The sequence below is a fragment of the Lepus europaeus genome, chromosome 4 (assembly GCF_033115175.1).
Source record: "Lepus europaeus isolate LE1 chromosome 4, mLepTim1.pri, whole genome shotgun sequence".
Lineage (NCBI taxonomy): Eukaryota > Metazoa > Chordata > Mammalia > Lagomorpha > Leporidae > Lepus > Lepus europaeus.
In genome coordinates this window covers 739169-755536 of record NC_084830.1, presented here as the reverse complement: position 1 = coordinate 755536, position 16368 = coordinate 739169, and the positions used below count along the sequence as shown (strand labels likewise).

Below are 16368 nucleotides of genomic sequence, written 5' to 3'. Positions count from 1 at the left end.
AGTCGGGAAGGTCAGCGGGCCCAGCTGCCCAGCGCTGGCTGTCGCTGGGCGGGGCTGGGGGAGGCCCCACCTGCGGTACATCTGCTCGCCCTGTGGGTGCCGTCCATCCTTGAGGGTCTGCACGTCGTTGAACAGCAGTCGGATCATGCCATCGGCCTTGTCCAGGTCCCGCTCCACCTCCCCTGCCCGCTGCGGCACCTTGCCTGTGGCCAGCAGCCGGATATCCTGCCAAGCGGTGGTCTGTGACTCAGCCTGGCTGGCCCACCTCCCGACCACACGGGGACCTTGTCCATGGTGGTCACCCCTGCCCGCTTCCCCAGCCCGAAGGCCAAGGCCTCAGCTGGCCAGGACCCTCATCTCCCCCCTTCTCTCCCTGCCCTACAGACACACTCTGGACAAACCGTCCACCTGCTGGCTCTGCAGGGGCCAGTCAAGTCCAGAGGAGTTCTATTGGGTCCCAGGACTGAGAGCCCCTCACAGCCACAGAATCCCTCCCCTCTACAGGTTCCCGCCCGGGCACACCCAGCCCTGCGCCCGCGGTCCTGTGTGCTGTGGGGAAGGAGCAGGCCCGGGGGCGGACAGGGCAGCCTCTCTGGGCCCTGCTGCTGCCCAAACAACTCTCCTCCAGCGCAGACAGGCAGAGCTGGCCGCGCACCAGAAGGGAGGAGCTCAGCTTGGCTCCCGAACCCAAGTGCCCCACCCCTGCCTGTGGGCCACCCCTCTCCGGGCTCTGGGGTTCCACCCACTTCCCTCCTGCCTCTGGCCCCTCCCCGCCCTCCCCTCACCGACTGCAGCAGGGCGTCAGCCTGGTTCAGCTGCTCCTCGCACAGTCCGGCCTCCATCTGCAGCTTGCTCACGATGCGCTGAAGACACTCCAGCCTGCAGCCCCAAGCCCCCAAGATGCCTTGAGCCGGTGGGCCCGCCGCGCTCCCGGCCGCACAGCCCGGCTGCCCTCCGGCTGCAGGCTCCCTGCCTGTCTGCGGGCCACTGCCCCGCGCCCAGCTGCCTGGGGGGGGGATTTCCTCGCCAAGCAGTGACTCACCGTCCTGCGGCTCCCTTGCCACCACAGGGCCCCACCCGCCAGCCGCCTGCCCACACCCACCTCTCGAATTCACTGCGGAGCTGCTTCTCCCGCTCCAAGATGGCCACGTGCAGCTTGCCCCACTCCTTCTCCACGTCCAGGGGGTGGTAGCCAGGGGGCACCTTGAGCTGGCCTGCCTGCACTGCCCCCTGTGGGCAGCAAAGTGAGCTCAGGCCTTAGCGGCAGAGGGGTGGGGGTACCAGGCCCGGGGTCCCCAGCCCGCTGGTCCCAGAACAGCCCGTCCTAGAGGCAAGGCCGGCCGGAGCTCCAGCAGGGCCCCAGGCCCTGGGGCTCTGCGTGCCCGGCACTCACCTCCAAGGACTGGTAGATGGCCTTGGACCGGTTCTTGTCCGCCTCCTTGGCTGGAAGCTCCGTCTCCTTGAACTTCAAGAACTGGCACCACAGGATCTGTAGGGATGAGGGGATCAGCAGCCCTGCCGAGGCAGGCACGGGACCCCCTGCCCACCAGCGGAGGCAGGCCCACCTCGATCTCCTCGAAGCTGGAGGGGAACTTGCGCTCCTCAAAGGCAGCTGTGTGGTGCCGGATCCACTGCAGGAGCAGCAGCACCAGCTCCCGGTACTCCTGCCAGCGCAGCTGCAGCTCCTGCAGGCACAGGGCCGTCAGGGCTGTCGGGGCCACCGGGCTCCACCGCCCACCCCCCCCTCCAGGCCCCAGGCTCACATTGGCCTTCACCCCGTCCTGCACGTCGGGCACACGGGGCATGGCGTCGTACAGGGATGAAACGTAAGTGATGATGGACTTCTCGTCAGGCTGAGGGACGTCCACGTCTGCGGGGGAGGGGTGGGGTCAGAGCGGCCCGTGGAGTGGCTTCCGGACGTGGGGGCAGGGGAGGACCGGGCCGACCCTCATACCCTCGGGGTCCAGGAGCCGAGTCACTCCCAGGTCCCGCTCGGCCACAGAGAAGGCCTGGTCCAGGTTCTCCAGGTTGCTCTGTCGGTACACCCTGTTCATGTCGATGAGCATGGGCCTGCAGACACACAGGCAGTGGGTCACGCACCCTGACAGACGAAGAAGAACCCTAACCCTGCCTCTCCCTGCCTGCCCCACTGACAGCCACCAGAAGCAGACTCTGTTCCCCACCCTAGGACCCTAGGAGCCCAAAGCCTACAGCAACACAGGCAGAGGCTCCCAGCAGCCGCCCTGCCCACCAGGCCTCAGGCCTCCGAGAAGCTGCACTGTTCTCTGGCTGGGGCTGGCTGGGGTCGGGCCTGCTCGCCTGTGCCTCCTGGGAGCAGCTGTTGGCACCCACACCCATGCCCACAGGCCAGGCCCCAGACAGGCAGGCATGATCCCGCCGGCCTCCCTGCCCCCATCTGTCTGCAGTCTCCTGGCTGAGGTGTTCCAGGTGTGCACACATGTGCGCACGTGTAAACACACACACACACACGCACACACCCCTCCTGTGGGCCACATACTTGTGCCGATGGATGATGGCGTTGAAGAGGCGGCCGTCCCGCCAGCTGGAGGTGAAGTTGTCACAGCGCAGGCCCTGGTAGCCCTCCACCATGCGCTGTGACCAGAGCAGCAGCTTCTCTTTGGCCGTCATGTCCTCCGACTGCCCGCTCACCTGGATGTCTGAGATCTGCCCCATGGCACACGCAGGAGGCTGGAGGTTAGCCCTGGGGCCCAGCCTACCCAGCCCACCCCAGCAGGTGTCCACAACTGCTCACGGCTGGCCAGCTGAGGCACAGCAAGACTCCCAGCGCCACACCAGGGCACTCCAGCCAGTAGCTGCCACAGAACTGCCACCAGCAGGCAGGTGCCCTGGGCTCCCATGAGCTCTGGGTGCACCCCTGAGGCTGACACAGAGCTGAGTGGTGGACGGCAGGCACAAGGGTCACTGCAGGCCCCAAAGCTGGCCCAGACCCTCCAGGCATAGGACAGGCTGTCAGGGTAGGGTAGACCAGGTCACGCCCCCTCTGCGGCTGCAGGCGGGGTGTCTGGGGTCTCTGTGGACCGGGCTGGCGGGCACCCCTGGCCGCCCTGCCCGGCCCTGCACTGGGAGCCACCCTCAGGCCTGGTTCTGTCTGCCTGCCTCCCTTGTGGGTGTCCCCGGCCTCCCTGCTCTGTCGGCTGGCAGCCTGTGTGACTCAGCGAGCGTGCCAGCCCGGCTCTGCCTGCCCAGATCTCAGATTTGTGGCTTCCTGTGCAGCCAGCACAGGCAACACTGAGTCAGCTGGGGCAGCTTCCCTGCAGGCCCTGCCCCGTCAGCACCCCAGGGCCCAGGAGTCTGTGCAGGGCACCTCCCGAGCCGCCCCACCCTGCAGACTCGGGCCAGCCCACGTCAGGGCTCCCCCGGGGGCAGCGGCCCACCTGGAAGTGCAGGATGATGGTCCAGATCAGGCCGAGGGTCAGCTTGGGGTTGCCGTCGGCGATGTCATCGTTCCTGATGTTCACCAGCTTCACCTGGGGGGGCAGGCAGCGGTCTCAGCCCACACAGCGGGGCCGGCGCGGGGCGGGTACCTGGCGGGGCAGGGGCCTCACCTGGCGGTGCCGGAGGTAGTCCAGGGCGATCTGCACGTTCTGCAGCTTGTGGAAGCGCATCCTCCCCTTCTCCCGGGGCTGTGAGGGGAGGCATGGAAGGTCAGGCTCTGCAGGCCAGCTGCAGCCCCAGCAACCCACCCCGGCAGCCGCCACGACACAGGGCAGTGGCCACTCCCGTACCCCGGGTTTACCCCCCCTCCCAGCCTAGGGGCCAGGGCAGGCCCAGCAGGGACTAGGGGAGTCCAGTGACCCAAGCTGGGGTGAGGAAGGAAAGGGGTAGGGAGGAGACAATAGCCAGGAAGCCTTGGGTGGAGGGCAGAGGCACTGGGGGGGGTTGCTCCTCCTGCCCGGTGGGCGTGGCCACTGCAACTCCTGGTGGGTCCCAGGCCCAGCCCCGGGTACTGCAGCAGGCAGGACAGCAGGCATTCTGACACACAGCCATCTACCACCCAGGAGCCAGGCGTGGGTCAGGGTGGACTGGCTGCCAGCCCCAGGTGAGCTGGGCTTCGCCGTCCTGGGGCGCCCACGTGCCGCCGGGGCCAGTGGGCACAAGCACTCACCAGGCGCAAACTCCTGATTACGTCCCGCTCCCTCCGCTCCCTTGGCTGCCCAGCCAGAGCAGGGCAAAGGGTAAAGGGCAGAGGTCAAGGTTCAGAGTCCAAGCAGCAGAGAAACCAAAGCAGAGCAGAGCATGAGGTTACTGTGTTAGGGCTCCAGTGTGGAGGGCAGCAAGGGCCGGAAGGGCCATGGCTCGGGGCTGTGGCCGCTCTCGTGTTGGGCCCTTGGCTGGGAGGTCTGACACCCTGGACTGGGAGGCACGTGGGCGAGGCCGGGCTGCTCCCGGGGAAGAAGCAGAGGGGGCTGAGCCGGACAGAGTAGGCAGGTGGGAAAGGGCCCGGGGAGGGCAGGCAGGCAGGGCCGTCCAGTGGACACAGCAGGGCACAGGAGAGGGCAAGGGCACACGTACCAGGCTGTCCCCCGAGAGGACCTCCAGCAGGGAGATGAGGTTGTGGCCATCGCGGAGGTCTTCATACAGGTCACTGATGTGTCTCTGGGCCTGAGGGACAGCGGGGGCTGGGATGACGACAGACCACCAGAGCCACCAACGCGGTCCCGGGTGGGGACAGACCACGGAGCTGGCACTAGCCCCAGGGGCAAAGGCAGGGAGGGTCCCTCAGAAGCCCCAGAGCGTGCCCCCGGCCCCCAGACACCTACCTCTGCCCTCCAGTGCTACCAGGAGAGACCAGGAGGAAGAGGAGGAAGAGGACAGAGACAGGAGCAGGCGTGGAGAGGAGAGGACAGAAAACAACCGGTTTCAGAGATGAAAGGTGAGCACACGGGCAGTGGGGCAGTGCGGGTGGGCGGGGACAACCCCAGCCCCCCCAGGCTGCTCAGCCTGGGGACCCCCCCCCAAGCAGGTGCCACCCACCTTGATGAGGTGCTTGTTGACCCACTTGGTGAAGGTTTTCTTCTGGACACGGTCCCGCTCATCTGGGGAAAGAAGGTAACCACTGCGCTGACAAAGCAGCCAGGCAGCCCAGCCTCGCCCGAGGGCCTGGCCTCCACCACATCACAGGGGGACCCAGTCCGGCGCCACTACTCAGGCTTCCTCCTGTTTCTCCCAAGGGAGGGAGGGAGGGGAGCAGGCGGCGCACCCAGAGCCCTGGGCACACAAGTCCCGGCCTGCCCCTGCCCCACATGCTGCCCGAGACGAGCAGGGCACCGCGTGGCCGGGACCCAGGCTGCGGAGGGGGCTCCAAGACAGGGCAGCAGCCCTCACCATGCTGCACAGAGCCCCCACCCTCCCCGCCCTGCACCCAAGGCTCAGGGGCCCCGTGGGCCAGCCCAGTCCATGCCCCCCACCACACACACACACACACACACACACAGCGTCCCATCTGAGTCTGTCCCTAGAACTCGGACCCCTGGAGTCAGGGCGCCCCCAACCCCAGCGCGCTGCAGCACAGGCCCGCCCCGCCCCGCCCTGCCCAGCAGGGGTGCCCGCTACCTTTCTTGCCCTCGGAGGCCCTAAGCACAGCCAGGTAGAGGTTGTCCTCCGAGCTGGTCCTCTTGTCGCCCAGGCCCTGAGGCTCCGGCACACGGAGCCGGTGCTGAGACATGGCTGCCCCTCCCCTGGCCACCAGGCCCTGGGCCTCAGACGCTGGCTTCTAGGCAGCCCCTTGTGGCACACGGCAGCGGAGGCTGCAGCCACACAGGCCGCTCTCGGCACAGGCTCAGGTCAGAGCACCAGTGCCTGTGGCCACTCCCTGCCTGCTGCGCTCCCTAACAAGGAGTCCAACCCAGGCGCCCCACCTCGCCCTGCCCACCCCCCCCCCCCAGAGCAGGGAGTGTCCCAGCGGGAAGGAGAATGCGGCCCCTCCCCCCAAGGCCACGCCCTAGCCCGCCAGAAACAGGAAACCGGGGTTTCCTCACCCACCCTGCCCGCTGCAGCAGGACAGGGGAGGACCTAGAACCTAGAGACGGGGGTGGGGTGGGGGGTGGGGGGGCTGGCACTGCTGCCACGCACACAGCCCCTCAGAAGGACCCCTTCTCACAAGGAGGGCCCCCTCCCAGTCTGGGGTCCCAGAGTGTGATGTCAGAAAATACTCTGAGGCCTCAGCCCAGGGCCACCCCCAGGCTGCCCACCACCCCGTGGGGTCTCCAAGAAGCAGCCCCACCTCGAGTGACACCTGGGCAGGGGGAGGGGCCAGCTGCTGGCCTGTTTCTTGTAGCCCCTAAACCACACCTCAGATCTGTATTAAGCGACCATGCCCCCCTCTCTGTGGCCCCTCCGCCTGGGGTCCTCCGCCTGGGCTTCCTGGAGCAGCACCCGCCCGGAGCCCAAGCCCAGGCAGGCAGAGAGCACACCTCGGGCAGAGCGGCGCATAGCTGAGCGGTGAGTCACCAGGCAGGCCGTCCCACCAGGAACTGCAGGCCACCTCCCCACGGGGGGGGGGGGGGGGGGGGGCGCCGCGGGGGCAGTGGGAAGCCCCCAAGGGGCACTGCCAATGAGTCAGGGCTGGGAAGGGGGCAAGCGCTGACTCACTGAACAGGAAGCCACACCTGGGGGTAGGACGGGCGGAGGGGCTGTTTGTGGCAGGGTGAGGCCTGCAGATAGCAGCTGCTCAGGGCAGTAAAGGTGGATGCCATGGGCAAAGGGCGCCAGGCCCCAGGGCCTGCCTGCTGGGGTCTCCATCCCCCTCTCCCTCTGGTCCAGGAAGGAGCACCAGTGGCCAGCAGCTGGAACCGCCCCACCCACCCAACCACTGTAGGAAAGAATGCACCACCCCAACCACAAGAATTTTCCAGCTGTGTGCGATCCAGCTGCAGGCCCCAGTGCCCTAGCCTGTGTTCCCGGAACAGCTCACCCTCCCACTCCTGCTGCCCCACGGCCGCAAGAGGGCACCAAAGCCCCATGGTGGGGAGGGGGGCTCCCAAGCCGGGGCAGGTGGCCGAGGTGCTCCCTCAGGCCCGTGGCCACTGTCTTACACCTGTGCCCACGCTGGAGGTGAGTGCTGCCAAGCCTGAACTACGCCCGAGCCCAGTGCAAGGTATAGGCACTCATCTGGCCCAGCTGCCCCACCCCATTACTCCACAGACATCAGCTGGCCACCTTCCAAAGCCCCACATCTGGCTCTGCTGGTCAGTGGTCCCCGTACAGCATACCCTGAGGCCTCTCACGCCCTACTCCTCCCAAGAACCCGGCCCCAGGAGCTGTCCACACAGAGATCCTCCGGTGTTCAGCAACCAGTGGAACCGGATGGGTCTCCTGCCTGCAGGCATGGGGTTGTCATTCTAGTCTTGGGCACAGACACCCTGGGAATGGAATGGGATTGGGCGCGGGGGGGGGGGGGGGGCCCTTGGGAACAGCTGGAATTGGAGCAGCCAGAGCCTGTCACGTGAACCCCAGCCCCAGGCACGCGCTTTCCCACGTTCTCGGGGCAGCTACCAGGGAGAGCCCAGGGACTCGTCCACCCTTTAACCTTCCCTCCCAGCCCTGTAGACGCCCCTCCCTCCCTGTGCACCCTGTTCAATTTCACACTTCCCCCAGGCCGGCTAAGCCCAGGCCACAAGGACTGCAGGACGCCCACCCGGACCAGCCAGCACTGGTGCACCTGCATTGCTGGTGTCCCCAGCAGGAGCTGCCCACGGCCCTCGGAGGACGCAGTGACAGGCAGGAGGCACAGTAGGCGGAGCCAGCTCAGGGCTGGGCGGGGGGGGGGGGGGGGGGAGGGAAACTCCCAGGACTGTGGGGAAGGAAGGCTGTGGGTGGACAACCGCGAATCCCCAGGAGGCCTGGAGTCCCGCCTTCCGTGCCTCCCTCCCACCCCACGTGTTCCAAAGTCTGGCGCCTGGCAACCAAGGCCACTGCCCAGGCAGTGGGGGCGGGCTTCCTGCCCACCCCCTCCCATCCCCACCTCCAGAGACAAACAGACCTCCCTAAGCACCTCCCCCCTCCCCAGGTGTTTCCGGAGCTCAAGGGGGTGTGGGGACTAGGCACTGCCCCCAGGCGAGCCCAGCGGAGCCCAGCCTGCAGGTCCCCGTAGAGACCCCGCCCCGCCAGGTGACCGCCCCCCGCCGCACACCAATCAGGGCCGAGAGCTCTACGCACCTATGCAGCACAGCTGCTGGTAGAGGTAGCCCCTGCGGGCCTGCTCGCAGCCCCCGTCCAGCCAGTGCGGCCTCTCCAGCACAACCTCTCTCTGCAAGGCGAAGGTGCCCCCCGCCCTCCATGCGCCTGTCGCAGCCATGGGCCTTGGGGTCGCCCACGGGACCTCGGGGCAAGCTGGGCGGCGTCTCCACTTCCAGCCCTGCTGCCGGCTCTGCTCTCCACATCCTCCCCCGCCAGCCAACAGTGGGCCTGAGGCCCAGACTCGAAGAACCGGCCCCTGACAGAGGCCCCACCCAGCACAGGCCAGGAAGCCCCGCCCCAAACCACAAGGAGAGAACCTCCCGCGGCCCGGGGGATGGGGACCGTCCTCGTCCTCAGGGACCGCAGCCAGGGAAATCCCCTGCAGCCCCCAGGGGACGCCCTTGTGCAGGGAACTCCCCTAGACATCTGGACTCCAGCAGGACCCAGGAGGAAGGTGCGGGCCGAGCAGGCGCAGGGGGCAGGAAAGAGTCCGGTCTGGCCCCACAGCACAGGGGCAGTGAGTGAGCCAGGTGCAGGCTGAGGGCGAAGCCCCTTCCCCACATGGGGACAGGGCAGGGACCCAGTGGGTGGAGGGAGGGAGGAGGGGCCAGCGTCTGGGGAAGGCACCTCCTCCCGTGCACGTCACTGAAGTCCTGTGTCTGCAGCTGAGTCACGGGCTCCTGGGAGCCCCCAGACGGCGCCCAGGAGCCCCAACCCACACCCTCGAGCCTTGAGACCTGGCAGGCCCACTAGGGGGCAGCCCTGGCCAGTGCCCCACAGCGGGCAAGTCTGCAGGTAGGCCCGAGCATGGCCTTGGTGTCCCCCAGGGCAGTCCCTCCGGCAAGAAGCCCAGTGCCCGCAGCCCCACCCCGTCCTGCGCTGGGCACGGCTACCGCCTCGGACTGTCACCCAGGAACCGGTGACTTTGAGCAGGGGAGGGCAGAGTCCAGCCTGGCTGCCTGCCTCGTCCTGGGCCCTGGGTCCCGGCTGAGGACACGCAGGCACCTGCCTCACCTCTGCACAGTTCAACCCCACACTCTGGGTGGGGAGGCCTTGAGGCTCCCGCGGGGCCCAGCACACCCCGAGTCCTGCACAGGCGGGGTGCTGGGCACCCGCTGGCCTCTGCCGCCCCTCCTGCGGTGGCTAGGGAGGGGCCTCTCTTCGGGGGACAGGTGTCCCTGCACTACCCTTGTCCTGAATCCAAAGCCCACCCAGGCTCTCCTTCCACCCACGTGCCCAGCAGAGCCCACCCTCCCCAGAAGTGAGCAGGGTCTTCAACCAGCATGGGAGGCAGGGCGGGGGGCCAAGCGGCTTTCCCAAACAAGCTGTGGCAGTCAGCTCAGAGACCGGAAGAGGAGGGCACGGGAAAAGCCAGGGGAGGAGGGAGGCGGACCCTCCGCCCTGTCCCGCCCCCGGCATCCTGGCAGGGGCGGCGGCCAGCCGGCAGCGACGGTGGCTGCTGCCGCAAGTGGTGCTTACCTTGCTCGTCCTGCGGCCCCCGACGCCCCCTGCGCCAGTGCCACACGGCGGCCAGGGTGACGACATGGCCCACGACCACCAGGGAGGGGAAGAGGCTCCCAGACTGCTCCATGACCGCCACACAGAGCAGGCACAGCAGCCCTTGTTGCGCCAGGAACCTGCTGTTCCAAGGCCAGACAGTCCCCTCCCTGGGCGGAGGGAGAGCGAGCGAGGGGGCGCCCCGGGACCAGGGCCCGCCCTGCCTGCCCGCTGGCCACCCCACCGCACTACCACCGCAGCCTGGGGACGGTGTCCCGGCCCGGCCCTGCTGCACCAGCTGTGCTCTCCCCCGCCCTCCTCCTGCCCTCCTTCCTCCAAGGCTCTTGGCCGCTCCCACTCGCGCTCCCCACACGGCCCAGCTCAGCTGTCCCTGCGCAGAGCTTAGACGCTCAAGGTTAGCGAGAGCCTTAACCCCTGCGTACCCACAGCCACAGCCACACCCGCCCGGAGGAGGGGCCAAGCTGCAGCCCCCCCAGCACAGCCTGGGCGGCCCAGACCCGAGTCCTCCCACCCGAGCTGAGCCCAGGCTTTCCTCCCCACCCCCGCCCCCACCAGGGGGGCCCCAATACCCCAAGGGTGCCCTGGAGACAGCTGCCAGGCGCCGAGGGTGGATGGATGCCAGTGTCCTGACCAGAGCTGCCCCCTACCCCAGGCCCAGAGCCAACAGACCACACGCCAAGGCACACCCTCTCGTCCCCAGGCCGCGAAGGGCTGAGAAGCAGGCTGTGCTGAGGGCGGGGAGACGGAGCCTCACCCCAGCCCGGCCCCAGCCCCCAGCCCCCAGCCCCCAGCCCAGGCTGGGCTCCCGCAGACTCCCAAGGGCCGCCCCACCTACCAGGCACGACCTTCATTGGGGACAGCAATAGGGCCCACAGGGCAGACAGGGAGCGGGCGTGGGCTGTGGGGAGGGTCACAGGCCCCTCAGCGGCAGCAAGCCCAGCAGCAGCGGCCTCCGCTCGGTGGGAGGAGGGCACGGTCGGCCTGCACTGTCAGCAGCAGTTGTGGGGGAGGGGAGCGGTGGGCAGGGGCCCAGGCGGATATAAATATCCAGGGAGGGCAGGAGAGGCCCGTCACTCGTCCACACTTAGAACATGACGTGCAGCGCGAGGGCACCGGGCGCGGCCTGCGCAGAGCCCCGTCTGGCCAGGCGGTGCCGCCGACTCTCCCCAAGCCCCCACCTGGAGATGCCACTGGTGAGGAAGCACCTGGCTGTGCCATCACCTGAGAGCACGGCGTGAGCGCTCCGGCGCTGCCCCCGGCCCCTCCCGGCTGCTGCTCCCCCTTCACACAGAGGGCTCTGTGCCAAGTCACTCAGCACAACGCTGGCCCCAGCGAGGACAGGACACCCACCCAGGGTCACACTGCCCGCCCCGGGGCTCAGGCTCCTGCCCTGCATGGGGTGGTCTGCCCTGCCCTCCACCAGGCCCCCGCGGTGTGTGAAAGGCAGAGCCAAGCCACGTCCTCCATGTCCAGTGTTGACCTGGACCTCAGCACCCGAGGAAACAGGATGGGTGTGCACGTGGGTGCATGTGGGGCTGGGGACCACAGCGTCTGCCCTCTCCTCCCTGGGCCTGCTGGGCCAGATACCCCCAGACACACGGCATCTGCCCACCGGCGGTACTTCCTATGTGTTAAATACCACTCAACTTCCATCCTAAAAAAATCCAAAGGGGCAGGAGCTGGTCTGTGTCACACAGGCCGTGACGTCAGCCCAGGAGGGCCACAGGGCACCCAGCCTGCGCCTGCTGCAAGCCACAGCAGCGGCTCTGGGCCTCCTGCTCTCCAGCCCCACACTTCTGCTCTGGGTGGCCAGGGCTTGGGCTGGATCAGGCAGCCCGGAGGGGCAGTAGCACTGGTCACCCACAGGCAGGCCAAAGAGGGCTTAGTTTCTGGTGGAGCCCAGAGTGGCAGGTGGCCAGCAGCCAGGCGGGGCTGAGCCAGGAATGCGTGGTCCCGGGCCCTCCAGGCCTGCCACCCCACCGGCTGCAGGAAGCCTCCAGGGAACCTGCACCCACAGCCCTGAGAAGCGGCTCCTGGAGGCCGGAATGCCCCAGGCAGGCAGTGGGAGGTCTGGGACAGCAGCAGCTGCACTTCTGGGACACCCCCAGCCCATCCCACCAGGGCCCCCCGGGGTGGCTCTGCGAGGGGCCCTGCCCACCCCTGCATCCCTAAGCTCTGATGCCCCAGCGATAGGGCTGCAGGCATCCGTCCCCTCCCCCCACACCCCTGCCCTACCTTGGCCCAGCTGGATCAGCTCCTCCATGCTGTACCTGTCCATGGCTGCCGCTCAGGCCGGGCTTCTCTGAGAGCCGGCAGAGAGGAAGGCCAGGCAGGAAGGAGGGAAGGGGTGGGAGGCAAGGGAGGGCTCGCTCCTGCCCTGGCCTCCCCACCCAGCTCTGGGAGCAGTGGCTCCTCCTCACAGCCACCCTTAGTCAGCCCAGCAGAGCCAAAACCTCGTGGACCAACCACGTGGACCAGCTCAGGGACAGGGGCCTGCCACAGCCCCTCACCCCTCAGGCCCCAGCCCACTGCCCACTGGTCTTCCCGACTGTGCCTGCCCCGCCCAGCCCAGCCCACAGCCTCCCCTTCCCTCTCAGGCCTCACCAGCAGGGCCCTGCCACCCCACCCACCCACATTCCAGGCATCCATGCGCCCGGCACATGCCCACACGGCCACACGAGACAGAGCCCTGCACTCCCCCCCCCCCCGAGATCCACATTTCTTCAGAAAGGGCCCACGGCCAGGTCAGCCCTAGGCACCAGGGGTTCCGGCCCCCACAGCACCACAGCCAAGGGTCTCCCAGTCCCTGCATCCCTCCCAGCCACGCCGGACCCCAAACCACAGACCTGATCCCACTGCTGCTCCCCGAGAGTATCTGCCTGGGCCCTACACACCCCTCAGCAGGCGAGGCCACCGCGGGCGTGGCCAGGACCCCACCACATGCCACCTGCATGTGCCCCCCACGTGTCGGGGTCCCTGTGCACCCCCAGCTTGTGACCCTAGGGAACACCAAGAGACAGGGCGCGTGTTCCTCCCTGTTACCGTCTGGAACATAAACAGGACGCACAGGTGAACTGTCCCCACCTTCTGCACCAGGCACACCCCCCCCAGGCAGGGGCCCCCTCCGCCAGGCTGTCTCCTCCTCTCCCACCAGGCCTCAGCTCCGGGCTCTTCCTCACCTGACTGCTCCCCTCACTATCCCCCCCCAGCTCAGCCCCACGTGTGTGTGGGCGCCCTGTGGCAGGTGTGTGTGTGTGTGTGTGTGTACACAGCTCAGGGGCCCTGACCACCCAGGCCTCACAGGTAGGGACTGGGTACAACAAGCAGGCCCCAGCCAGGGTTGGGTGGACGGAGGCTACCCATCCGGCCCTCCTGTGTGCTCTGCAGGGGCTGCACACAGGGAAGGCTGGGGTCTGCGTGGCTCATACACGCTAATGGCATTAGGCAGGGTTAGAATCAGCCCAGCCGGGAGTGGAGCCTCACGGCCCTGCCACCACGTGGGTTGGGGCCCAGCCCTGGCCCCGTGCCGCACCCAGCCTGCGGGCAGAGGGGAGGGAGGGCCTGCGCCTGCGGCCCTGACTCAGACCGGAGCCTGGGGCAGGAGCACATTTCCTGTTGGAAACTCTGAGCTGCCACCAGCGGCTGTGGCCGGGAAGACTGAGTCACCTCTGTGGGGACCGGGTGCCCTCTGCCCCACCCACTGCAGCCACACCCAGCCCCTCTCCCGGCCCGATTGCCAACTGCAGGCCCAGCTGGCCCAGCCTGGCCACAAGGAAGGAAGGAGGGAAAGGAGGGGTGGAGCTCCACTCACCACACCCAGGACACGACAGGGCCTTAGCACTGGAGGGGGGTGGTCCCCCAACAGTGCAGAGCAGGAAGGGCCCGGCGGAGGGGCCGGCCTTGGAGGAAGGCCCCAGGGGCTGGCTGGGACCTGAGCACCCGCCGAGCGCGCTCCATCCCGCGTCCCCTCTAAGGAGGCACTGTCACGTGCCAAGGCCAGAGCGCGCCAGACAGCGGCTCTCACTCCACGCCCTCACTGACGGACCCAGATGGGCTTTCTCGGCAAGGCCCGGGTGGGTCCAACCCAGATGAGGCCAGGCCTGGGGGGCGGTCTCACACCCTGCTAGATGTGCCCCAACCTCAGGCCTGCCCTGGGTCCCCTAACCCCGACTGCCTTGCGATACCCCTGCCCACTCCTCCCCCTTGCCCCTCCTCCCCAGGCCTCACGCCTCTGCTCCTGAGCACAGCTGTGTGGGCATGGCTACAAGCCCAGGTCCTGCCTGGGGACAGAGGAATGCCACAGAGAAGCAGCAGAGTGAGCGAGGGGTCCCTGGCAGCCCCTGGAGCCTGGTGTCCACGTGGGAAGGACCAGCCCCCAAGTCCCCCGCTCCCCACAACCCCGCTCCAGCCTGGGGTCTGTCTCTCCCTAGCAGACCAGGGCCACCCACTCCGCCCACAGCCGCGGGGGCAGGGCCAGGCCACGCTGCCTCGTACCAGCAGCCCCTCCCTGCGCAGGGGCTCACAGCAGTCTGGGCACTGACACGGGGGGAGAAAGGGCAGTGCCGAGACGGGGCCTGGGCAGGAGCAGGCGGGGCGACACCCACAGCTGGCCCCTCCAGCCCGGGCTCCTCCTGGGCCTTCCGCACCCCAAGGTCCTGGGCACGGCGTCCAGGCCAGGGCACTCAGCACCCTCAGGCAGACAGGGTGCCATCTGCTGGTGTGAGCAGAGATCCCACACATGCACTGCCCGCCCCAGGGGCCTGCACAGCCAGGGTCCCCCTTCCCACCCAGTGTGGCTCGGGGCCAGAATGCAGCTGACCTGTGACTGGGGCAGGCTCCGGGCCCGGCCTGGCCAGGGTCCCCAGGGTGGTGGCGGGCACCACAGGGGTCTCAGGTACCCCCTCCTCAGGGTCCTTCCGGCGGTAGACCCTCCGCTCCTCGCAGGCGGGGTCTTCAGCCCTCAGTGGCCCCCGCTTGGGTGGGCAGCCCAGGGGACCCTGCACAGCCTGCACGTGGGGCGTGCGGCGTGCGGGCATCACCATGGCGACAGGACGGCGCACGCGCTGCAGGGAGGCGGGCACGATTTCCGGTGGCAGGTGCAGGTACTGGCGCAGGTGGGCAATGCCCTCATTGGTGAGGTACCAGTAGAAGTGGCGCCAGGCAAAGGTCTCCCGCACCAGGCCCCGCGCCCGCAGGGAAGCCATGGCACGCATGACCTGCAGGTTGGTGACTCCAGGCACGTGGGGGTGCAGGCTGCGGGGCCGCCGGTCCTTCTTGGCCACCATCACCCCCTCGCGGAAGAGCACCTCATAGATGGCCCGCAGCTGGTCCAACGGCATAAGCATGCCAGCCACCATGGCTGCCGGGAGCTGGGTGGGTGTGCAGGTGAGCGCGGCGGGGCACAGCGGCAAGGCTAAGAGGCTCCCTCGGCACGGCGTGCCACAGGCTCCGGGGCGCACGCCGGGATCTGTGGATTCCCCCGGCACTGCCTGCTTGCCGCTGCCTGTGACCGCCTGCGAGCCTCAGGCCCGCCCTCCAGACGCCCGCCCGGCCCCTCTGACTCAGCAGCAGGGGCGGCCCCTCCCACCACAGCCGCCGCCGGCCCCTTGCAGAGTGAGGGGCACCTCAGGCAGCAGCTGCCCCCTCCCAGCCCAGGCCCCGCGGCTCCAGTGTCAGATATGACATCAGTTTCTAAACACTTCCTCCAAGATTCCTAAAACTGTCGGGGGCGCAGGGTGGGTGGTGTGCACCAAGAACCAGAAGGAAAAGATGGCAGAATGGGGGGGGGAGGGGTTCTCAGGCCCAGGGGCGGCTGGGGGGTGTGGTCCCAAGAGCTGGGGGATTCACAAGGGCCTGGGGTGGACGGGGGTCAGAGAAAGGAGGTCGCTGGGGGGGGGGGTCTAGGGAGCAGAGGTCTGTCCGAGGACATGGGCAGCAGGTTGCAGGCACCGAGGGCTGCTGTCCATCAGGCAGAAGAACAAGGCTCCCACCTTCAAATGCCGGTCTGGACAGCCTCCAGCCTGCACACTTCCCTCGCCACAGCAGGTCGGGGTGGCAAAGAAACACCATGTTCCCTGTGGGAGAGGGGCTCAGGGCAGCCCCTGTCCACCCCACCTCCAGGCCAGCTGTCAGGGGCCAGGGGCTCCCAGCTGCCCCAGGGAATCAAAGAGACTGAGTCCTGCCAGCCCAGGCCTGGCGCCCAGCCGCCCGCACAGCCTTCCTACCCTGGGCGTCCGAGGGCCCTGTCTGTGGGCCAGAGGGGCTGCAGGGGGAAGCAGGAAAGGGCAGGAATGGGCTTCCCTGTGAGGCCTGGGGGCCAGCCACACCCAGCAGCACCTACTTCCCACACTGAGGGTCCAGCTCCAGACACCCTGGCCCTGCCCCACCCCACAGCACGCGGTGCCCCATCCGCCCCACCCGGATCTGCGCTCCCCCCAGGCTGACACACCCATTCCCACCAAGCACTGCAAGCCCAGGAACTGATTATAAATAGGGCGGGGGCGGGGGCTCTCACGGTGGGAGGCGCTGGCCAGCTGGCCAGCGGCCAACAAGGCAGCGCCGCGGGGGCGGGTTTATGGGGCTGTCACCATGGCTCCACCAAGCAGGCTGCAGACAGCACTCCAGACACAC

At 68.2% G+C, this 16368-nt stretch overlaps 1 protein-coding gene across 7 annotated transcripts in view; it reads right to left on the bottom strand.

Moving 5' to 3' along the window:
- Window positions 1–16368, bottom strand: part of PLEC (plectin) — a 54849-nt gene that overhangs the window by 17483 nt on the left and 20998 nt on the right. For 4 of the 7 annotated variants that reach the window (XM_062187892.1, XM_062187898.1, XM_062187895.1 and 1 more), the window contains exons 2-13: window positions 5017–5078; window positions 4555–4644; window positions 3588–3665; window positions 3417–3509; window positions 2519–2685; window positions 1955–2070; window positions 1764–1870; window positions 1566–1685; window positions 1394–1489; window positions 1103–1230; window positions 786–879; window positions 71–225 (exon numbers count right to left, since the gene is read on the bottom strand). In XM_062187892.1, the coding sequence (XP_062043876.1) occupies window positions 71–225; window positions 786–879; window positions 1103–1230; window positions 1394–1489; window positions 1566–1685; window positions 1764–1870; window positions 1955–2070; window positions 2519–2685; window positions 3417–3509; window positions 3588–3665; window positions 4555–4644; window positions 5017–5078 (1306 nt within the window). Of the gene's footprint in view, window positions 1–70; window positions 226–785; window positions 880–1102; window positions 1231–1393; window positions 1490–1565; window positions 1686–1763; window positions 1871–1954; window positions 2071–2518; window positions 2686–3416; window positions 3510–3587; window positions 3666–4554; window positions 4645–5016; window positions 5079–5595; window positions 5859–8199; window positions 8445–14557; window positions 15166–16368 lie in introns of those variants that run through there. The other 3 variants (XM_062187890.1, XM_062187893.1, XM_062187894.1) reach the window with 3 other exon arrangements.